This window comes from Hemiscyllium ocellatum, chromosome 8 (genome assembly GCF_020745735.1).
Source record: "Hemiscyllium ocellatum isolate sHemOce1 chromosome 8, sHemOce1.pat.X.cur, whole genome shotgun sequence".
NCBI classification, from domain to species: domain Eukaryota; kingdom Metazoa; phylum Chordata; class Chondrichthyes; order Orectolobiformes; family Hemiscylliidae; genus Hemiscyllium; species Hemiscyllium ocellatum.
In genome coordinates, this window is record NC_083408.1 from 86403488 (window position 1) to 86427941 (window position 24454).

Consider the following 24454-nt stretch of genomic DNA (forward strand, 5'->3'; position numbering starts at 1 on the left):
TAAGACCATAAGAAAAAAGGAGTGGAAGTAAGGCCATTCAGCCCATTAAGTCCACTCCGCCATTCAATCATGGCTGATGGACACTTCAATGCCACTCACCCGCACTCTCCACATATTCTTTAATTCCTTGCAAGGTTAAGAATTAATCTCTGCCTTGAAGACATTTGAAGTCCCGGCTTCCACTGCGCTCTGTGGTAGTGAATTCCACAGGCCCACCACTCTCTGGCTGAAGAAATGTCTCCTATTTCTGTTCTAAATTGACCCCCTCTAATTCTAAGGCTGTGCCCATGAGTCCTAGTATCCCCACCTGATGGAAACAATTTCCCAGTGTCCACCCTTTCTAAGCCATGCATTATCTTGTAAGTTTCTATTAGATCTCCTCTCAACCTTCTGAACTCTAATGAATACAATACCAGGATCCTCAGCCGTTCATCGTATGTTAGGCCTACCATTCGAGGGATCATCCATGTGAATCTCTGCTGGACATGCTCCAGTGCCAGTATGTCCTTCCTGAGGGGTTGGTCCCAAAACTGGACACGGTATTCTAAATGGGGCTTAACCAGAGCTTTATAAAGTCTTACTAGTACCTCACTGCTTTTACATTCTAACCCTCTTGAAATAAATGACAAGTGGAAAGAGATAGATACATGCCACAGGTCAGGAGTTATCGATGGGGCAAGGGCAATTATAATGCAATTGGGCAAGAATTAGGATCCGTAGAATGGGGTAGCAAAATGCGGGGGATGCAGACAATGGAAATGTGGAGCTGGTTTAAGGAACGGATATTGAGCGTCCTTAATAGATATGTCCCTGTCAGGCAGGGAGGAAGTGAGAAGATAAGGGAACCGTGGTTTACATCAGAAATTGCATCTCTTGTTACGAAGAAGAAGAAGGAAGCTTATGTGTTGATGAGGCAAGATGGTTCAGATGAGGTGATGGAGAGGTACAGATCAACTAGGAATTATTTAAAGAGACAGCTAAGAAGAGCAAAGAGAGGACATGAACAGTCTTTAGCAAATAGAGTAAAGGAGAACCGTGAAGCTTTCTATGGGTATGTGAGGAATAAAAGGATGATTAGGGGAGGAATAGGGCCAATCAAAGACAGAAGTGGGAAGTTGAGTGTGGACCCTGTGGAGATTGGAGAGGTGCTAAACGAACATTTCTCATAGGTTTTCACTCAGGAAAAGGAGAATATTGTTGAGGAGAAGAATGAAGTACAAGATATTAGATTAGAAAGGATCGAGGTTAGTTACGAACAGGTGTTATCAATTCTGGAAGGAGTGAAAATAAACAAGTCCCCTGGGCCGGAAGGGATTTATCCGAGGATTCTCTGGGAAGCTAGGGAGGAGATAGCAGAGCCTTTGGCTTTGGTATTTAAGTCGTCATTGTCTATCAGAAGACTGGAAGATTGCAAATGTTGTGCCCTTGTTCAAGAAGGGCAGTAGAGATGACCCAGGTAATTATAGACTGGTGAGCCTTACTTCTCTTGTAGGAAAGGTTTTGGAAAGGATTATAAGAGATAGGATTTATAATCATCTAGCAAGCAACAATTTGATTTCAGATAGTCAACATGGTTTCGTCATGGGCAGGTTGTGTCTCACAAATCTCATTGACCTTTTTGAGAAGATGATCAAGCATGTAGATGAGGGTAGGGCAGTTGACGTGGTATACATGGACTTCAGTAAAGCCTTTGATAAGGTTCCACATGGCAGGCTGTTGGAGAAAATGCAGAGGCATGGGATTGAGGATGATTTAGCAGTTTGGATTAGAAACTGGCTTTCTGAAAGAAGGCAGCGAGTGGTGTTTGATGGAAAATATTCAGCCTGGAGTCCCGTTACTAGTGGTGTGCCACAAGGATCTGTTTTGGGACCACTGCTGTTTGTCATTTTTATAAATGACTTAGACACAGGCATAGGTGGATGGATTAGTAAATTTGCAGATGACACTAAAGTCAGTGAAATAGTGGACAGTGTGGAAGAATGTTACAGGTTGCAGGGGGACTTGGATAAACTGCAGAATTGGGCTGAGAGGTGGCAAATGGAGTTCAATGCAGCTAAATGTGAGGTGATGCACTTTGGGAAGAATAACAGGAAGGCAGAGTACTGGGTTGATGGAAAGATTCTTGGTAGTGTGGATGTGCCGAGGGATCTTGGAGTCCATGTACATAGTTCCCTGAAAGTTGCCACCCAGGTGGATTGTACTGTTAAGAAGGCATACGGTGTGTTAAGTTTCATTCATAGAGGGATTGAGTTCCGGACCGCAATATCATGCTGCAACTATACAAAATGCTGGTGTGGCCACACTTGGAATATTGTGTACAGTTCTGGTCCCCATATTTCAGGAAGGATGTAGAAGCATTGGAAAAGGTGCAGAGGAGATTTACCAGGATGTTGTCTGGTCTGAAGGGAAGGTCTTATGAGGAAAGGCTGAGAGACTTTAACCTGTTCTCATTGGCAAGGAGAAGGCTAAGAGGGGATTTAATAGAGGCATACAAGATGGTCAGACGATTAGATAGGGTAGACAGTGAAAGTCTTTTTCGTAGGATGATGATGCCAGCGTACGAGGGGGCATAACTACAAATTGAGGGGTGATAGATTTTAAGACAGATGTCAGAGGCAGGTTCTTTACACAGAGAGTGGTAAGGGCATGGAATACCCTACCTGCTCATGTAGTCAACTCAGCCACATTAGGGAGATTTAAATAGTCCTTAGATAATTTTGGATGATTTTGGGATAGTGTAGGGGGATGAGCTGAGAATAGTTCACAGGTTGGCACAACATTGAGAGCCGAAGAGCCTGTTCTGCGTTGTAATGTTCTATGTTCTATTATATTTACTTTCTTAATCATGGACTCAACCTGCAAGTCAACCTTTAGAGAATCCTGTACTAGCACTCCCAGATCCCTTTATACTTCGGCTTTATGAATTTTTTCACCGTTTATAAAATAATACATGCCTGTGTTCTTTTTTCCAAGTGCAAGACTTCACATTTGCTCACATTGAATTTCATCAGCCATTTCTTGGACCATTCTCCTAAACTGCCTAAATCTTTCTGTAGCCTCCCCACCTCCTCAGAACTACCTGCCTGTCCACTAACTTTGAACTTCACCAATTGCCCCCAGACTCTTCATCCAGATCATTTATATATAAAGTGAACAGCGGGGGCCTCAACACTGAACGCTGTGGGACACTACTTGTCTCCAGCTGCCATTCTGTCAGACAGCCAATTCTCAATCCATGCCAGTAGCTCACCTTGAGCACATGGGCCTTACTCAGCAGGCTCCCATGAGGCATCTTATCAAAGGCCTTTTGGAAGTCTAGGTTGATAACATCCACCTGGGTCATCACATGTTACATGCACCAGGATATATTTGGGTAACACGATTTTCAAAACATTAAATTGAATGTTGATAATGTATATATTTATTTTGTGATATTTACATACATATATTTGATCTGTGCATGCAACTATCTACTTTATGGGAGCCTGCGACCTTGTATTCCCACTGTTACTTTGATTTCTTAAATATAGGTGTTGTGTACGGTTGTGCTCTGAACATATTGTAAAACTCCCCCAATTTTTTCTGACAAAATGGCATCATGAAGAAAAGAGTATACAGCACAGTTTAAACTTTAACTTATTGAGGTTGCTGAGAAAAACAACAATAGCGTAGCTGCAAGGGCCTGTGTTTCTGGAAAAACACGTCCGAGATTGGAGGAGAAAAGCCACACAGTTAAAAGCTATGCCAAAACAGAAGTATGCCGACCAAGGAAAGCCTAACAAGTGGCCACAAAGGTTGCTACCTGGGTAATTCAGTGTCGTCAGAACGGAAGCATAGTGACTCGACAATGCATAAGAATTTGTGCCAAAAAGGAGTTAAAAAAGATTGATTCAGTAATTTCAAAGCCAGTGCTGGATGGTCCAGTAGGTCCATGAAGATATGATTTAGTGCTTAGACAGAAAACCAAGATTGCCCAATGTCTACCAGCAGAACTTAATGACAAGTTAATTGAGTTCCATTGCTTTGTAATCAGAATTCGGAAGAAAAAAGGGTGCAGACTCTCATGCATCGGCAATATGAACGAGATCCCAATGAACTCTGATGTGGCAGGGAACAGAACTGATGACAAGATTAGTGCAAAAACAGTTTTAATTAAGACTACTGGCCATGAAAGGAGTCAATTCACTGTGGCACTTGGTTGTGTGGCAAATGGAACAAAGTTAAAACCTATGGTGATTTTTAAGCAGAAAGCACGTCCAAACAGAAATTTCTGAAAGGCATTGTTGGCCTAGTCCATGGAAAAAAGGTGAATGGATGAAAGTGGCTGCAAGAATTGGACTGGGAGATCTGGAATATGCAACCAGGTGGACTTAGAAAGGCAAAAAGCTTACTGGTTTGGGATATGTTCAGATCACACAGAGTGAAAAGTGTTATCAGTGAACTTTTGAGCTAAAATACTAACATTGAAATAATTCCTGGAGGCCTTACAAACATGGTACAGCCACTGGATGTTAACATCAATAAACTTTTTAAGGCTTAGAAGAAATGGAACACTTGGATGCAAGTAGGGAAAAAAGCTTCACAAAGGGTGGCAACATGCGTGCTCCATTACTTGCAACTGTATGTGTGTGGATTGTTGAGTCCTGGAAGATGAGGAAAACTGAAATTATTGTGAAAGCCTTCAAAAAATGTGGAAAATGTATTACTTTAGATGGTACGGAGGATGGTTATTTACGGTCAGATGGAAGTGATGAAAAATCATTTGATGATCCCCTTGAGACTGCAGATGATGATCTATATGACGATATGCTTGATCCAGATGATGGAATGGTTTATTAAGTGGTGCATGTGATGAGGACAGTGAATTTGAAGGATTCTAATGGGACTTTTGCATGTAACTTTTTGTTTTAAGCAGCTATCCCATAATATCTGTGATATACAATGTGAAGAGTCATTTGCTGTGAATATCAGTTTTTTGATGCAAAGTGTTTACCATATACTATTAATAGTTTCATGTGGTCTTTTCAAATAAAATATTATCAGTCTTTTTTTGTTTTTATTTCATGAATTGTGTATTGTACAAATACCCTCGGTAGATGGCCTGACACCAGCTGGTATGTTTATTAACATTGTACATATATGTATACCTACATGCACTTGATGTACTCGTGACTGGAATATGGTACAACAGTACTTTTGACCATAGCAAGTAGAATGGAGACAGTTATTTTGTAAATAGATATTCAATAATGACTATAATTATGTTTCCTTTGCTGTTTATTATTTTATATAGAGATCTGGCTCTTGTTTGTCCATTTTTTGACTCCTTTCATGCATGAATTTCATCCCCTCAAAAACAGTACGTCATGTATTAATCGACCCTCTAATTTCACCTTAAATAAATGATCTTCAAAATTCAACTTATACATGAGTTTATAGAGTAAAAATTCAGTGTGGAAATATCATGGCCAACAATGGATATTAAGGATTACATTAGATGAAAATAATAAGCTTATAATACTGCAAGGATAGCGGCTAGCTTCAAGATTGGCACGTGTTCAAAGTCCAGCAAATAGTGTCTAAAAAGTAGATAAATAGGAAAAGAAACGTAGAGAGAGAACCAGGAAGGATTATAAAGAACCAGTAAGAGTTTTTATATGTGTTGTGCTACTATCTATAAAGACAAGGGCAGCAGTTACATGAGAACACCATCATGTGCAAATGTTTTTTTTAAAGCCTTATTAACTTTGAAATGTTTCTATGCCTTTCTGACTTCTGCTTTCTTTGTCAACATAGAAGGAATGTACCTCCACATACAATCAAACAGGAAACTCCTCAACTTACTGACTTAAGCCTTACTGACCTGGAAATATATCACATTCCTACACTCTTACTAGATTAAAATCCTGGATCTCCCTCCCTTATGACATGTGGGTGTATCAACAGCAAATGGACAGTGAGAGCAGGCAGGGACAAAACAAAAACAAGCTAGGATTGATAAATTAAACTGCATTTGTTTCAATTTTTGATTAGGGATAGCATTACAGCTGTATTGAGGGAGGACACTCCCAGAAATATATGCAGCGAAGTTATTTGAGTGGAACTGAGAAATAAGAAAGGAATGATCACCTTATTGGGATTGTACTATAGACCGCCTAATAGTCAGAGGGAAATTGGGAAACAAATTTGTAAGGAGATCTCAGTTATCTGTAAGAATAATACGGTGGTTATGGTAGGGGATTTTAACTTTCCAACCATAGATTGGGACTGCCATAGTATTAAGGGTTTAGATAGAGAGGAATTGTTAAATGTGTACAAGAAAATTTTGTGATTCAATATGTGGATGTACCAACTCAAGAAGGTGCAAAACTTGACCTACTCTGGGGAAATAAGGCAAGGCAGGTGTCAGTGGGAGAGCACTTTGGGGTCAGTGACCATAATTCTATTAGTTTTAAAGTAGTGATGGAAAAGGATAGATGAGATTAATAATGGTTTTGCTTCTTTAATAATAATCTGTAATGAAATCCAATATGGGATGTACATATTAAAGACCCGAAACCAGCAAATCATTTCTAAAAAATGAAAGACTTAACAATACAGGTTTCTTCAATGTGTCGTTGTATCACTGTCATCTTTTGATATAAATTCTGTGTCTTATGGTCCTGCTTCACAACCACCTGACGAAGAAGCAGCACCTCGAAAGCTAGTGCTTCCAAATAAGCCTGTTGTACTATAATCTGGTGTTGTGTCATTTTTAATTTCGTCCACCCGGTCCAACACCGGCTCCTCCAAATCAAAATAATCTTGCACAGTCTTCATTCCAGTAATGGAGTACTGTATATTTCTTTAAAAAGTTATATGGCTTTTGAAGCTTACTAGCTTCTTCAATTTTGTGATTCATCAGATCTACGGTGTTCACGTGCACACGTACGTCTCTGCTTTTATATTTGAAAAACAGCGGCTGAAGTGTTTGCCTCAGCATTTTTGCTTGACATGCTAAGATGAAAATGTCCGAATTATCTCCTTTTATTTTTTGCTGTCACATTTCCAACTGTTAAATTTTGTTTCTTGTTTTGCAAGGGGTTTTTGCTTGTTGCCCCTTTAACCTTTAACCCCTGGCCTTCTCCATGGAAACCAAAATGGCTCCCGGACAACAGAGACGCGCAGCCGGCTAGAATGAGCAGTCGGCGAAATGGCCTCTAAACAGGGGAACCGATAAAATACCTAACCTGGTCTGGGAGACGCAACAGGTGAGCAGCTGGAGGTCAGGTGGTTGACTGACTGACTGGATATTTGTAAACTTTACTTTCTCCATGTGGACTGTTGAAGCAGCGGAGGGTTGGAGACATGGAGTGGTCGACCTCCCTTTCCTACCGTGGGGACTCTGTGAGTGAGACAGCGGCATAGAAACCGCCGTCCCATTAGCCACGAGTTGGCGCCGCTCCAGCCATTTCATTCACTTTAAATCTTGGCCCATCCAGTCTCTGGGTGTGATCTGGTCCACATTGCCATGGGTCAAGTTGTGTCAACTCAAAACGCCTAATGTTACTTGGTTTGAAGGCGGCTTCTAATCTCTTCCTCCTGGATACTTTTGTGGTGAAATAGTTATTTGTTACTAGGAGAAAGTGAGGACTGTAAATTCTGGAGATCAGAGCTGAAAAATGTGTTGCTGGAAATGCGCAGCAGGTCAGGTAGCATCCAAGGAACAGGAGAATCGACGTTTCGGGCATAAGCCCTTATTCAGGAATGAGGAGGGTGTGCCAAGCAGGCTAAGATAAAAGGTAGGGAGGAGGACTTGGGAGAGGGGTGTTGGGAATGCGATAGGTGGAAGGAGGTTAAGGTGAGGGTGATAGGCCGGAGAGGTTGGGAAGAAGATTGCAGGTCAAGAAGGTGGTGCTGAGTCCGAGGGTTGGGACTGAGAAAAGGTGGTGGGTGGGGAAATGGGGAAGCTGGAGAAATCTGCATTCATCCCTTGTGGTTGGAGGGTTCCTAGGCGAAAGATGAGGCGCTCTTCCTCCAGGTGTCATGTTGCCATGGTCTGGTGATGGAGGAGTCCAAGGACCTGCATGTCCTTGGAGGAGTGGGAGGGGGAGTTGAAGTGTTCAGCCACAGGGCGGTTGGATTGGGTTGGTTAGTGCGGGTGTCCCAGAGGTGTTCTCTGAAACGTTCCGCAAGCAGGCGGTTTGTCTCCCCAATGTATAGGAGGCCACATCGGTTGCAGCGGATGCAGTAAACGATGTGTGTGGAGATGCAGGTGAATTTGTGGCAGATATGGAAGATCCCTTGGGGCCTCGGAGGGAAGTTGCGGGGGGAGCGCAAGTTTTGCATTTCTTGCGGTTGCAGGGGAAGGTGCCGGGAGTGGAGGTTGGGTTGGTGGGTGTGTGTGGACCTGACAAGGGAGTCGCAGAGGGAGTGGTCTTTCTGGAATGCTGATAGTTATTTGTTACGCCAATTTAAAGACATTTCTGACCAGACAAATGCAGTAATACAATTGCAGACTATTATCCTTCTGTGAACGTTTATTATGAATCGAGCAAAACCTCAATGTATTTGTACCTATGCAATGCTTTAAATGTTTCTGTGTACTGAATAATTGGTATTACCTAATATACTTTGTATATTTGCAAGTATTACAGTTCCATTCGTCAACGGGAACCTGCATAGTGTCTGTGAGAGAGTGCGTAAAATAGAATAGCAAGCAAAAATTGAACTTCGAGGAAGTGATTGTTTATGTGGATTTTTATTAGGCTTCAACATAGAGAGCAGGCAATACCAGAGGAAGGGAATACCAGAGGAAGACTAAGTTAAAATTAGAGACTCTGCAGGAACAACAAACTGAAGTGAGGAGATTGCAACATGATTTTATGCCTAAAGGAGCATGGGGTGAGATTGCAAAAAGTACTTTAAATTTGATGGACATTTTAATTCCTTTGAAAATGAGAGTCAGAATGGATAGATGAGAATGTGGTGTTGGTTAAATGGAACAAAATATTGGAATATATTGTAAGTTGGTATCTGAAGCTGTGAAGTAGGATGCAATTCTGATGATTTTTTTGTGATCGCAAGTCAGATCGAATGGATCAGTTGGAGAGACAGTTAGAAGCAATGAGAAATTTGCAACAGCAACAGTATGTGATGGATGGCTGTTATAGGAAGGGGATGAAAGTCTCACATACAGTCACATAGATGGGTTAACTCCAGGAAAGGTAAGAGAGGTAGGCAGCTAGTGCAGGAGTCTTCTGTGGCTATACCCATTTCAAACAAGTATGCTGTTTTGGAAAATATAGGGGTGATGGATCCTCAGGAATGTAGCACGAACAGCCAAGTTTCTGGTATTGAGACTGGTTCTAATGCAATGAGGGGTACGTTGGGTTCCAAGAGATCAATTGTTTTAGGGAATTCTCTAGTCCGAGGTACCGACAAAAGTTTCTGTGGCCAGCAGTGAAAAATCATCAGAATGGTGTGTTGCTTCCCTGGTGCCAGGATCAAGGATGTCTCGGAGAGGGTGCAGAATGTTCTCAAGTGGGAGAGGAGCCAGCAAGAGGTCATTGTCCACATTGGAACCAACGACATGGGAAGGGAAAAGGTTGAAATTTTGAAAAGAGATTACAGAGGGTTAGGCAAGAATTTAAAAAGGGGGTCCTCAAGAGCAGTAATATCTGGATTACTCCTGTGCTATGAGCTAGTGAGGGCAGGAATAGGAGGATAGAGCAGATAAATGCATGGCTGAGGAGCTGGTGTAGGGGAGAAGGATTCACATTTTTGGATCATTGGAAGATATTTTGGGGTAGAAGTGACCTGTACAAGAAGGGCGGATTGCACCTAAATTGGAAGGGGATTAATATACTGGCAGGGAGATTTGCTAGAGCTGCTTGGGAGGATTTAAATTAGTAAGGTTGGGGTGTGGGATGCAGGGAGATAGTGAGGAAAGCGATCAATCTGATACTGGTACAGTTGAGAACAGAAGCAAGACAAACAGTCAGGGCAGAAAATGTGTTGCTGGAAAAGCGCAGCAGGTCAGGCAGCATCCAAGGAGCAGGAGAGTCGACGTTTCGGGCATGAGCCCTTCTTCAGGAAGCTCCTGATTTTTAGCTCTGATCTCCAGCATCTGCAGTCCTCACTTTCTCCTTCCAAGCAGGCAGGGAGAAGGTAGGACTAATAAATTAAACTGCATTTATTTCAATGCAAGGGCCTGACAGGGAAGGCAGAAGAACTCTGGGCATGTTTAGGAACATGGGACTGGGATATCATAGCAATTACAGAAACGTGGCTCCGGGATGGGCAGGACTGGCAGCTTAATGTACCAGGATACAAACGCTACAGGAAGGATAGAAAGGGAGGCAAGAGAGGAGTGGGAGTGGTGTTTTTGATCAGGAATAGCATTACAGCTGTGCTGAGGGAAGATATTCCCAGAAATACATCCAGGGAAGTTATTTGGGTGGAACTGAGAAATAAGAAAAGGATGATCACCTCATTGGGATTGTATTATAGACCCCTGAATAGTCAGAGGGAAATTGAGAAACAAACATGTAAGGAGATCTCAGCTCTCTGTAAGAATAATAGTGGTTATTGTGGGGGATTTTAACTTTCCAAACATAGACTGGGACTGCCATAGTGTTAAGGGTTTAGATAGAGAGGAATTTGTTAAGTGTGTTCGAGAACATTTTCTGTTTCAGTATGTGGATGTACCTACTATAGAAGGTGCAAAACCTGACCTACTCTTGGGAGATAAGGCAGGACAGGTGACTGAGGTGTCAGTGGGGGAGCACTTTGGGACCAGCGACCATAATTCTATTAGATTTAAAATAGTGATGGAAAAAGATAGACCAGATCTAAAAATTGAAGTTCTAATTGGAGAAAGGTCAATTTTGACGGTATTAGGCAAGAATTTTCAAAAGCTGACTGGGGGCAGATGTTTGCTGGTAAAGGGATGGCTGGAAAATGGGAAGCCTTCAGAAATGAGTTAACGAGAATCCAGAGAAAGTATATTCCTGTCAGCGTGAAAGGGAAGGCTGGTAGGTATCAGGAATGCTGGATGACTAAGGAAATTGAAGGTTTGGTTAAGAAAAAGAAGGAAGCATATGTCCGGTACAGACAGGGTAATCGAGTGAATCCTAAGAAGAGTATAAAAGCAGTAGGAGTATACTTAAGTGGAAAATCAGGAGGGCAAAAAGGGGACATGAAGTAGTTTTAGCAAATAGAATTAAGGAGAATCTAAAGGATTTTTAGAAATACATTTAAGGACAAAAGGGTAACTAGGGAGAGAATAGGGCCCTTCAAAGATCAACAAGCCGGTCTTTATGTGGAGCTGCAGAAAATGGGGGAGATACTAAACGAGTATTTTGCATCTGTATTTACTGTGGAAAAGGATATAGAACATATAGTATGTAGGGAAATAGATGGTGACACCTTGCAAAATATCCATATTACAGAGGAGGATGTGCTGAATGTCTTGAAACGCATAGAAGTGACTAAATCCGCAGGACCTGATCAGGTGTACCCTAGAACGCTATGGGAAGCTAGAGAAGTGATTGCTGGGCCTCTTGCTGAGATATTTGTAGCATCGATAGTCACAGGTGAGGTGCCGGAAGATTGGAGGTTGGCTAATGTGGTGCCACTGTCTAAGAAGGGTGGTAAGGACAAGCCAGGGAACCTGATGTCGGTGGTGGGCAGTTGTTGGAGGAAATCCTGAGGGACAGGATGCACATGTATTTGCTAAATTGCTTATGGTGTTAGGTACATTAGTCAGAGATAAATGGGTCTGGACGGGTTGCTCTTCGGAGGGTCAGTGTGGACATGTTGAGCAGCTGGGCCTGTTTCCACACTGTAGGGAATCTAAACTAATCTAATCAAAGAGACCTTGGAGTGCAGGTTCATAGCTCATTGAAAGTGGAGTCGCAGATAGATAGGATAGTGAAGAAGGTGTTTGGTATGCTTTCCTTTTTATTGGTCAGTGTATTGAGTACAGGAGTTGGGAGGTCATGTTGCGGCTGTACAGGACATTGGTTAGGCCACTGATGGAATATTGCATGCAATTCAGGTCTCCTTCTTATCAGAAAGATGTTGTGAAACTTGAAAGGGTTCAGAAAAGATTTACAAGAATGTCGCCAGGGTTGGAGAATTTGAGCTAGAGGAAGAGGATGAACAGGCTGGGGCTGTTTTCCCTGGAGCATGGGAGGCTGAGGGGTGACCTTAGAGGTTTACAAAATTATGAGGGGCATGCATAGGATAAAAGGACAAAGTCTTTTCTCTGGGGTGGGGGAGTCCAGAACTAGAGGGCATAGGTTTAGGGTGAGAGGGGAAAGATATAAAAGAGACCTAAGGGGCAACTTTTTCACGCAGAGAGTGGTGTGTGTATGGAATGAGCTGCCAGAGGAAGTGGTGGAGGCTGGTATAATTGCAACATTTTAAAAGGCATTTGGATGGGTATATAATAGGAAGGGTTTGGAGGGATATGGGCCGGGTCTTGGCAGGTGGGACTAGATTAGGTTGGGATATCTGGTCGGCATGGACGGGTTGGACCGAAGGGTCTGTTTCCATGTTGTACATCTCTATGACTCTATGATGTAACTGAAATTTTTTAAAGAAAGTAGAGGAGACTAAAAATAAAACTTTTGAGTACAATGAAGATATCCCCACATTTCTGTAAGGATTGGAATCATGAAAGGGATGAGCACTTACCAGTTTTTTAAAATTTACTCTTGGCATGTGGATGGTGCTGATTGGGCCTGCATTTACTGCTTGTTTCTCGTTGCCCTTGAGAAGGTGGGGGTGGACTGCCTTGAAGGTGGGGGTGGACCCAATCAATTGCAATTGATTGACCCATAATTCTGTTAGAGAGGGTATTCTAGGATTTTGACCCAGCGATTATGTGAAGAAACAATTATATATTTCCAAGTCGGGATGTTGAATGGTTTGGAGGAGAGCTTGCAGATTGTGGTTCTTCCATTTTGAATTAGCTTTATTGTCATGTACTCAAATCAGTACAATGAAGAATTGACAGTTGCTGCATTACAATGCCATCTTGGGTGGACAGGTACCTAGGTACAGATACTCAAGTTCAAATTCTTAGGAAACAAAAACAAATCAGAAAAGTAAAGAAATAAACAGTCCAACATTATAGGTCATAGGAATAAATTAGGAAAAAAATGTAAAAACTTCACAACATCAGTCTTTCTGACCTTGTACATTGCTGGCACCTAGCTTCAATGGAGACCTCCACCACCATGCTGCCACTGTCTGCACCAGATCCACCAACATAGGAATTGCCCCACTTTAGGCATTATCTCTTCACCGTTGGGCCCAATTCACTGATGCTGCTGAAACCACACTTTTCCCGCAACCAAGAGTCTCTGGTTCTCTGCTAGCCCAGGCCATCACTGGGCCATACGTCCTGCTTTGCCTGCAGATGTCTCCTTGCCAGCACTGCAATCTTGAGTCTGCTGCCGCCATCCCCACTTGCTGGAGGAGCTTTTCTGCTGCTGACCCTAAATACCAGGAGAACAACCTCTCTTGCTGGAACTAGCTCTGACACTGGGAGAATGACTGTTGTTGCTACCACTGTCCCCCAAACGCTGAGAGGATAACCTCACTGCTGCTGCAGTTAGCCCTCAGCGCCAGGAGATAACACCCACTGCCAAAAGCCCCAAATAGGAGAGAACACACTCATTGCCACTACCTCCGATTACTAGGAGAATGTCCTCACTGCTCTCCTCTACCCTTGCCCTTTGGTATAAGGATCTTTGGTGAATTTCTCCACTGTCTTGCAGATGGTACACAGCTGCTCCTAAGTGTTGGTGCTGGAGGGCATGAATATCATATTAATATCCCCTAGAAGATTGATATTGAACTGTAATTATAGTCATATTGCTATTTTTGACATTGAGATATCTTAAATGAGGAAAAGGACCCCACCACCAAGGATATATTTCCCTCCCCTCCCCTATCAGCGTTCCGCAAGGACCACTCCCTTCGTGACTCCCTCGTCAGATCCACACCCCCCACCAACCCAACCTCCACCCCCGGCACCTTCCCCTGCAACCACAGGAAATGTAAAACTTGCGCCCACACCTCCACACTCACTTCCCTCCAAGGCCCCAAGGGATCCTTCCATATCCGCCACAAGTTCACCTGTACCTCCACACACATCATCTATTGCATCCGCTGCACCCGATGTGGCCTCCTCTATATTGGGGAGATGGGCCGCTTACTTGCTGAACGCTTCAGAGAACACCTCCGGGCCGCCCGAACCAACCAACCCAATCACCCCGTGGCTCAACACTTTAACTCTCCCTCCCACTCCACTGAGGACATGCAGGTCCTTGGACTCCTCCACCGGCAGAACACAACTACACGACGGCTGGAGGAGGAGCGCCTCATCTTCCGCCTGGGAACCCTCCAACCACAAGGTATGAATTCAGATTTCTCCAGTTTCCTCATCTCCCCTCCCCCCACCTTGTCTCAGTAGGTTTCCTCTAACTCAGCACCGCCCTCCTAATCTGCAATCCTCTTCCTGACCTCTCCGCCTCCACCCCACTCCGGCCTATCACCCCCACCTTGACCTCCTTCCACCTATCCCACCTCCATCGCCCCTCCCCCTAGTCCCTCCTCCCTACCTTTTATCTTAGCCTGCTTGGCTCTCTCTCTCTTATTCCTGATGAAGGGCTTATGCTCGAAACGTCGAATTCTCTATTCCTGAGATGCTGCCTGGCCTGCTGTGCTTTGACCAGCAACACATTTGCAGCTGTGATCTCCAGCATCTGCAGACCTCATTTTTTACTAAAAGATTAGTTTAGCTGAGAGGTAGGGGATTTTAGAAATGTGGTCATGTAGAGATGGAGCGAGTGGGCTTTTTAGGAATGAAGTTAGCAAAGGTAGTAACTGAGGAAAATAAATGGTTCACAAGATCCAAAAGCACTGGGTTTGAAGAGTTGGTTGACAGCAGTTTGAGTGAGCTAGTGATTTTATATGAATTTGTTTGAATTGGTAGGCAGAAGCTATTTCTCTTTGTAGCATGGAACAAGTTGGAGTCATGTTTGCAGCCTGTGCAAATTAAAATTTGTGAAATTTTTCTCTAGAAAGAGGTTTCAGATGGTTGTCATATGCTCAGGTGTCAAATTAACATGTGTACGTAACATGAGGTCTTTTGAAAACTGCCTTGTCACTGCTGATACGTCACTTGTTTTAATTGTACCTTTGTTTCCACATCTAATTGCTCAAATATCTACAGATCAAGCAACCAATGTAACATGCTGATTTGCTTTACTGAGAACCACAACTCTCCTGCTTCTGGTGAGAAATTAATTAAAATTCCACAATATAAATTACGCCAAAATAGCAAAGGAGTAAAGTAATGATAGTTTTAAGTTGTTGTTACAATCTCCCTAGAGATTATTAATGTTTTAAGGAGAAATTCAAATACCCAGTGATGAAGTATGGCACAATACTTCACATTATAAACAAAAACACACTTTATATATAACAATTAAGTAAAGTAATCTCTATTAATTTACCACCATAGTTTGTCATTACTTAGGGTAAGAATCAAATTCCCTTTTACAACTTGATTCCAGGCAAAAGTTTTCTAATACATCATATAATTTTGAGAGCTTATTTATTTCCTTCTTGCATCAAACCAAGTATGGTACATTGAGTTCTCTTGTGTTGCAGCCATTCTCCAAAGTATGATAGTTCATGGGAATTCTTCCATTGGCATTTGGCTAAGCTATCCTTCAACTTTCTTTCGAAGCTGTTGACTCCTCCGCTGAAGTGAGGGCCTCACTGCAATTGTGTTCAATGCTTTAACAATCAGAAACACTCTTAGTTTCTAATGGTCCCTATGCTCATTGTTCTAGCTTTAGACAGACACACTTTCTCCCAGTTTGCTCCTTACTTACTTACTTTTGGCTGAGAATTGCTGCAGATCTTTCTGTAGCTTTAAACTAAGCAAATCTTACAGTCTCTTAACCCAACCCCCTCCCCTCCCATGAATTCAGCCACTGAATTGGGCATGTCTTCACTTATATAATAAACAGATATCTTTTTTTCTCTGCTCAACTTACAGACCAGGCTACCATTTAATTTTGAGCTTCCTGAATTCTCTGAGCTGCAAACTCTACAAGACCAAGCTTCTGTAATATTCTTGGATTTCTATAATATTTTTAATTTAATCCCAACAATGTTTCCTTTCCCCCTTCTTCACGCCAACAGAAAATACTTTAGCCCTGTTTGCAAGAAGAAATGTTGATTTGGCCCTATATCTACCCACAACAGCCTTCTATCTGAAAAGCAAAGGAGCACATTTTAGCACAACTACTTGCAACCTTGGTAAATAACATATGAAAGCTTTTAAGAGACTTTGCTATGTTTGCAGTTAAATAATGCAACAGCTGTGATTGTCTTCAAAGTAAGTATCCGTCACCTTTCTCTCAATAATGCAGTTTGTCTTTTTATTGATCCTCATTAACACCCAGCTTTTACAGCCAAGCAAATTCTAACAGAGAGCACATTTATTCTCATTTGCCCTAGATTTAAATGTAAAGTCCCAAATTAGAACCGTCTTGGAAGTCAAAGCATATAGACTTTGCATTGTGTGTTTTAGGACTTTAAAACTGTAGATCAATACTATGTGATGCATATGATAGAGTTAATGCCAAGCATTTGTTTGTATACTGGTTCTAAATTAAAAACCGATGGGAGAGAATGGAAGGAACCTGGCTTAGCTTCTTTTATGTTATTAACTTGAAATTTGTCTTGACCTTTAATTTATTAGAAATGCTTGTGAGGATCCTGGTAGGAATTGTTAATGTTCAAAGATAAATTTTGAATGCCCATTAATTAACTGAGAGAACCATACCACTAGCTTTCATGTTCTTAAATAATAACAAGTTTTATTGCATATGTTAAAATTTTAACATAAGCAGTTTTAACTTAATATAGTGTTTTATAGCTGTGTAGGCTGAGTCCAGTTTTACTTTAATCCCATCCAAGATTTCCCTTTTCTTAAAATCTCAGATATAAATTCTGTTCTTCAGGGATGCCACAGCCCTTCAGAATTCATATTGATTTATTCCTGTTTCCAATCTGGCAGTACTCCTCCTAGGAATACTACTGCTGCCTTGTCCTGACTTTGGAAAGACCAGATTTTCCCAGTTTTCTCCCATAGTTTCTTTACAACTTTTTCTAAGTCAACCTTCTAACAGATTGCTTTCTGAAACTAAATACTTGCAACAACCTCAAATACTATTTCTAGCATTGAAAATGAAGAGTCACATGAATAATAAATTACAGTCAGAAGAGGTCAGCTTTCATGGTGACTGTTAAACACCTGCATCTATATTTTTAATTATTTTCCCTGAATTTATGAAAGAGATATTTTTCTATTGTTTGTATTTTTCAGGAAAGTACCTAGCTGCTGCTGGTTTAGAAGTATTTGAGAAGCTAATGATATATAATAAAATCAAGCCAACTATATAAAAAAGAGAACCAAAAAGTACTAGAAAGCTAAGAGACAGTATGAGCAAAATCTGATAAATAAAACAGAGAACTTTTACTTGTAACACTAAAATGTCTGTTCAAAGAAGAAGAAAACCAATGAACGATGAAACATGAAATCCTCTGGATGATGAAAACCTTTCAGAGATAATAAATGAGACTTTTTTTGTTGCAGAAGAAATTATGGGTACTGGAAGTGAAGGTGATTTAAATTGACAAAGCTGAAAGTGGAAAAGGTATCAACTCCCTTGGTTCATGTCCTAGAACGATTAGAGAAATGAGAAAGCAAATAAATATCCTTGAATATGAAAGTTGTGACAGAAGGTTGGAGGGTTGCCAATGTAACAGTTGGTTCAGAAAGGGAGACATCAGGTAGCTATGAACCAGCCAGCCTAACTTTGATCATGGGTAAGCTTCTATGGCTTAATGTTGGACAAAATCAATACTGCAGAAAAAGACACGAATAATTACAGAGAACAAGTATGATTTTTAAAGGAAGGAATGTCTGATAAATTTTACAGAACTTTTTTTGAGTAAACAATAGAGAAGGGAATGTAAAAGAAGCAGATGGAAGAAAGGGACGATGATAGGAAGGGGACAGGAAAGAACAGGAGAAGGTAGTACAAGAATGGAAGGGCAAATTGAACACAAGAAGGGAGAAGGATAGTTGAAGGATGGCTGGTGGAGTAGAGATTGAAGACCAGTAGAGAGGGAGAGAAGTGATAGAGAAGGATAAGAGCAAAGACAGAGAAAGTTTGAATGAAAATCACAAATCTCCCTTCTTGTATTCTGTGACTGTTCCTACACCAAATGTACTACAGTGGTTCAAAAGGCAGCACATCATTGCTACCTTGAAAGCAATCATGAATGGACAATGAATGTCTACCAGTTATGCACACATCCCATGGAAGGATAAAATGAAACAATGAAGAGGGTGCAACTTGCAGTGAGCTTCTCTTGATTTCCACAGGAACATATTTCCCTTCCGATGATGGAACATAATCCACTGTGTTTCATCAAATTTATATTTTGATCCCTTAACAGAGGGAGATTAAGTAGTTTAGAGATTAACCCAAGCATTTACTTTGGGTGTGGTCAGTGGGGACTAGAATCAAGCTGTGTGGGGAAGAGTTTGAGTATTCACTAGCTGTGGATGGATATTGTTACGTATGATTATCAGCTAACCTATTGACTCCCTCTCTTCAAATCTCCAATGAACAGTAAACAGTCTTGATTTTAAGCACATGTATTTCTTCCATGTGTGTAACAGAAGAATCAGAGCTGTTGTGGTTGTGTTCACCAAGCTGGGAATTTGTGTTGCAGACGTTTCGTCCCCTGTCTAGGTGCCATCCTCAGTGCTTGGGAGCCTCCTGTGAAGCGCTTCTCTGATCTTTCCTCTGGCATTTATAGTGGTTTGAATCTGCCACATCCGGTTGTCAGTTCCAGCTGTCCGCTGCAGTGGCCGGTACATTGGGTCCAGCTCGATGTGCTTATTGATTGAATCTGAATCTGTGGATGAGTGCCATGCCTCTAGGAATTCCCTGGCTGTTCTCTGTTTGGCTTGTCCTATAATAGTAGTGTTGTCCCAGTCAAACTCGTGTTGCTTGTCATCTGCGTGTGTGGCTACTAAGGATAGCTGGTCGTGTCGTTTCGTGGCTAGTTGGTGTTCATGGATGTGGATTGTTAGCTGTCTTCCTATTTGTCTTATGCAGTATTTTGTGCAGTCCTTGCATGGGATTTTGTATACTATGTTGGTTTTGCTCATGTTGGGTATCGGGTCCTTTGTCCTGGTGAGTTGTTGTCTGAGAGTGGCTGTTGGTTTGTGGGCTGTTATGAATTCAAGTGGTCGTAGTAGTCTGGCTGTCAGTTCAGAAATGTTCTTGATGTATGGTAAAGTGGCTAGTCCTCATTCCTCATTCCATTGTCTTTCCCTTAGGCCACAACCCAAAAGACTAGCCACTTGTCCATACATCAAGAACATTTCTGAACTGACAGCCAGACTACTGCGACCACTAGGACTCATAACAGCACACAAACCAACAGCCACTCTCAGACAACCACTCACCAGGATGCAGGACCCGATACCCAACATGAGCAAAACCAACATAGTATACAAAATCCCATGCAAGGACTGCACAAAACACTACATAAGACAAACAGGAAGACAGCTAATGATCCGCATCCATGAACACCAACTAGCCACAAAACGACACGACCAGCTATCCTTAGTAGCTACACACGCAGATGACAAGCAACATGAGTTTGACTGGGACAACACTACTATTATAGGACAAGCCAAACAGAGAACAGCCAGGGAATTCCTAGAGGCATGGCACTCATCCACAGATTCAATCAATAAGCACATCGAGCTGGGCCCAATATCCCGGCCACTGCAGTGGACAGCTGAAACTGACAACCGGAAGCGACAGATTCAAACCACTACAAATGCCGGAGGAAAGATCACAGAAGCGCTTCACAGGGGGCTCCCAAGCACTGAGGATGTCACCTAGACAGGGGACGAAACATCTGCAACACAAATTCCCAGCTCGGCGAACAGAACCACAACAACGAGCACCTGAGCTACAAATCTTCTCACAAAATTTAAGAAACAGAGCTAATTTGTACGGATTTTTACTTTATTTAAATAATGTTCAACTGCTGCAATTTCTTAAGCATAAATTGTTTTATTTTTGCCATGCTGCTTTTCTTTCAGTGGTTAATTTGCATGTAACTTACCAAATGAATTTGGAGATGATCCAAATACAGAACGAAACGGAAGAAATTTTCAAAGAACTAGTAAGTATAACCCTTTGTATTATTAAATCATTGATCTGGAATTAATAAATAATGGTTAATTAAAAGTTATCTATTTTCTCCTGAAGGATGTGACTTTATTCATTATTTTAATGTATTTGTCATGGTTGATAAAGAAATGGTGGCATTCATTGGGCTGTCCAGATTTGAAAACTATATAACTACAAACATTCCAAAACTGCCAGCTGGTGTTTTTATGGGAAGGAGAAGCCCTGTTTATTAGCCAATCTGAGTTGAGGCCAATTAAATCCTTGGCCGGTTCTGGGAGTCTCAGGTGGATTTTACATGAATCTGGCATTGGAGCAATAATGCACCTCAAAGAGCTACCAATCAATGGGGAGACTGACAACTCTTCATTGCAGGCTGGGAGCCATGATCTTTGCAGGGTGTTCTCAGTTCCAAAGAGTATAGAGATATCTTGTTGTCTCCTCACATGATGGAAGACCAACAACTGATGAAATGCCAATGATCAAAACAATCTCTGTCTCAATCACACTCACACAGGTACATACATACAGACAGACAGGCACATACTGTTGGCCACCTACCAGCTCTGAGACAGAAAATATCTCCATAATTAGTCAACTTTGTTTACAGATTTGAACATTTTGAACCTTGCACTTTTAGCAAGTCCCAATCTATGCCCTATGAATACAGTCCTGTATCAATGTTAGTGAATGCCAAACTCTCTAATTTCTGAAGAAAGCTGAATTGTAATTGGACAAGCATATGGATGTACATGGAATAGTGTAGGTTAGATGGGCTTCAGATTGGTATGACAGGTTGGCGCAACATTGAGGGCTGAAGGGTCTGTACTGCGCTGTAATGTTTTATGTAATATTTACTGGTAATATGTAATAGGCAAAAGCGAGGACTGCAGATGCTGGAAACCAGAGTTTACATTAGAGTGGTGCTGGAAAAGCACAGCAGGTCAGGCAGCATCCGAGGAGCAGGAAAATTAATGTTTCTGGCAAAAGCTCTTGATCAGGATTGGAGGCAGGGAGCCTTCAGGGTGGAGAGATAAGTAGAGGTGGCGGGGAGAAAGATAGAGAGAGAGAGAGAGAGAGAGAGAGAGAGAGAGAGAGAGAGAAGGTAGCAAAGAGTACAGTAGGTGAATGGAGGTGATCGGTCAGAGAGGAGGGTGGGGGAAGGTAGCAAAGAATACCAAGGGTCAGGTAGATGGAGGGGGGGGATGAAGGTGATAGGTCAGAGGAGAGGGTGCAGCGGATAGGTGGGAAGGGAGATTCAATCAACCCCACTGCCCAGTGGCCCAACATTTGAACTCCCCTCTCCCAATCTGCCAAGGACATGCAGGTCCTGGGCCTCCTCCACTGCCGCTGCCTCACTACCCAACGCCTGGAGGAGAAACGCCTCATCTTCCACCTCGGAACACTTCAACTCTAGGGTATCAATGTGGATGTCACCAGTTTCCTCATTTCCCCTCCTTCCACCTTACCCCAGTTCCAAACTTCCAGCCCAGGACTGTCCTCATGACCTGTCCTACCTGCCAATCTCCCTTCCCATCTATCCACTCCATCCTCCTCTCTGACCTATCACCTCCATCCCCACCCCCATTCACCTCTTGTACTCTTTGTTACCTTCTCCCTAGCCCCACACCCCCATTTATCTCTCCACCCTGGAGGCTCCCTGCCTCCATTCCTGATGAAGGGCTTTTGCCTGAAACGTCGGTTTTCCTGTAATACATAATGTCGATCAGAAAATGCAATGTCTGACCTAGGGTGTCACCTTTATTCTGATTATTTGGATAGAAATAGTCTGCAAAGAGAAAAGCAGGGGTTTGGCACTAAGTGTGTTGGAAGAGCCAATGCAAGCTGAATAACCTCTTTCTGCAATTAATTCTGAGAATCTGTATTTCCAGTATTATTAATAGTGTTTGATGTCATTTCAGTGAATTGTTTTTGTTACTTAGAGTCATAGAGATGTGCAGCACAGAAACAGAGTCTTCAATCCAACTCGTCCATGCCGACCAGATATCCCATCCCAATCTAGTCCCACCTGCCAGCACCTGACCTATATCCCTTCAAACTTTCCTATTCATATAGCCAGCCATCCAGATGCCTTTTAAATGTTGCAATTGTACTAGCCTCCACCACTTCCTCTGGCAGCTCATTCCATACACCTACCACCCTCTGTGTGGAAAAAGTTGTCCCTTAGGTCTCTTTTATATCTTTTCCTTCTCACCTTAAACCTATGCCCTCTAGTTCTGAACTCCCCCAACCCAAGGAACAGACTTTTCCTGTTTTATCCTATCCATGCCTCTCATGATTTTATAAACCTCTATAAGGCCCCTGCCCTCGGCCTCCTACGCTCCAGGGAAAACAGCCTCAGCCTATTCAACCTAATCGTCAACCCTGGTAACATCCTTGTAAATCTTTTCTGAACCCTTCCAAGTTTCACAATGTCCTTCCGACAGGAAGGAGATCAGAATTGCGCGCAATATTCCAAAAGTGGCCTAATCAATGTCCTGTACAGGCACAACATAAGCTCCCAATTCCTGTACTCAATTCTCTGACTAATAAAGGAAAGCACACCAAACACCTTCTTCACTATCCTGTCTACCTGTGACTCTACTTTCAAGGAGCTATGAGCCTGCACTGCAAGGTCTCTTTGTTCAGCAACACTCTCGAGGACCTTACCATTAAGTGTATAAGTCCTGCTAAGATTTGCTTTCCCAAAATGCAGCACCTCGTATTTATCTCAATTAAACTCCATCTGCCACTTCTCAGCTCATTGGCCCATCTGATCAAGATCCCATTGTAATCTGAGGTAACCTTCTTTGCTGTCACTGCATCTCAATTTTAGTGTCATCTGAAAGCTTACTAACTTATACCTCTTATGCTCACATCCAAATCATTGATATAAATGAAGAAACGTTGTGGACCCAGCACCAATCCACAGTTCACAGTTCTCCAGTCTGAAAAATAACCTTCCACCATCACCCTGTGTCTTCTACTTTTGAACCAGTTCTCTGTCCAAATGGCTAGTTTCCCTGTATTCCATGAGATTTAACCAGTGTCCCATCAGGAACCTTGTCGAACACCTTTTCTGAAGTCCATATAGATCACATCCACCGCTCTGTCCTCATCAGTCCTTTTTTGTTACTTCAAAAAACTCAATCAAGTTTGTGAGACATAAAGCCGTGTTGACTATCCCTAATCAGTCTTTGCCTTTCCAAATAATGTACATGTACACCCTGACCCTCAGGAGTCCCTCCAACAACTTGCCCACCACTGACATTAGGTTAGTTGGTGTATAGTTCCCAGGCTTGTCCTTACCACCCTTCTTAAGCAGTGGCACCACATTAGTCAACTTCCAGTCTTCCAGCACCTCACCTGTGGCTATCGATGATACAAATATCTCAGCAAGAGGCCCAGCAATCACTTCCCACCTTCCCACTGAGTTCTAGAGTACACCTGCTTAGGTCCTCGGGATTTATCCACTTTTATGTTTTTCCAGAATCCAGAACTTTCTCCTCTGTAATATGAACATTTTTCAAGATGCCACCATTTATTTCCCTACATTCTATATCTTCCATGTCCTTTTCCACAGTAAACACTGATGCAAAATATTTGTTTAGCATCTCCTCTAAATCCTGCTGCCTCACACTATTCTCTCCCTAGTTACCCTTTTGTCCTTTAACGTTATTGTAAAAACCCTTTAGATTTTCCTTAACTCTATTTGCCAAAGCTATCTCATGTCCCCTTTTTGCCCTCCTGTTTTCCGTCTTAAATATACTCCTCCTGCCTTTGTACTCTTCTAACAATTGACTCGATCTATCTTGTTTATACCTGACATAAGCTTCCTTATTTTTCTTAACCAAACCCTCAATTTCTTTAGACAAAAGTGAGGACTGCTGATGCTGGAAATCAGACTCTAGACTAGAGTGGTGCTGGAAAAGCACAGCCGGTCAGGCAGCCTCCGAGGAGCAGGAAAGTCGATGTTTCGGGCAAAAGCCCTTTATCAAGCATTCCCTACACCTACTAGCCTTTCCTTTCACCCGAGCAGGAATATATTGTCTCTGGACTCTGGTTATCTCATTTCTGAAGGCTTCCCATTTTCTAACCGTCCCTTTACCTGCGAACATCTGCCCCCAGTCAGCTTTTGAAAATTCTTGCCTAATACCGTC

General features: G+C 42.3%; 1 protein-coding gene across 1 annotated transcript in view; it reads left to right on the forward strand.

The window, feature by feature from the left end:
- Positions 1-7185: 7185 nt before the first annotated feature.
- The window catches only part of lrrc9 (leucine rich repeat containing 9), a 220808-nt gene continuing 203539 nt past the window's right edge, over positions 7186-24454 (forward strand). Inside the window, exons 1-2 of the mRNA XM_060828987.1 lie at positions 7186-7250; positions 20207-20289. Coding sequence (XP_060684970.1) covers positions 20233-20289 — 57 coding nt within the window. The 5' untranslated portion in view covers positions 7186-7250; positions 20207-20232. The remainder of the gene's footprint in view (positions 7251-20206; positions 20290-24454) is intronic.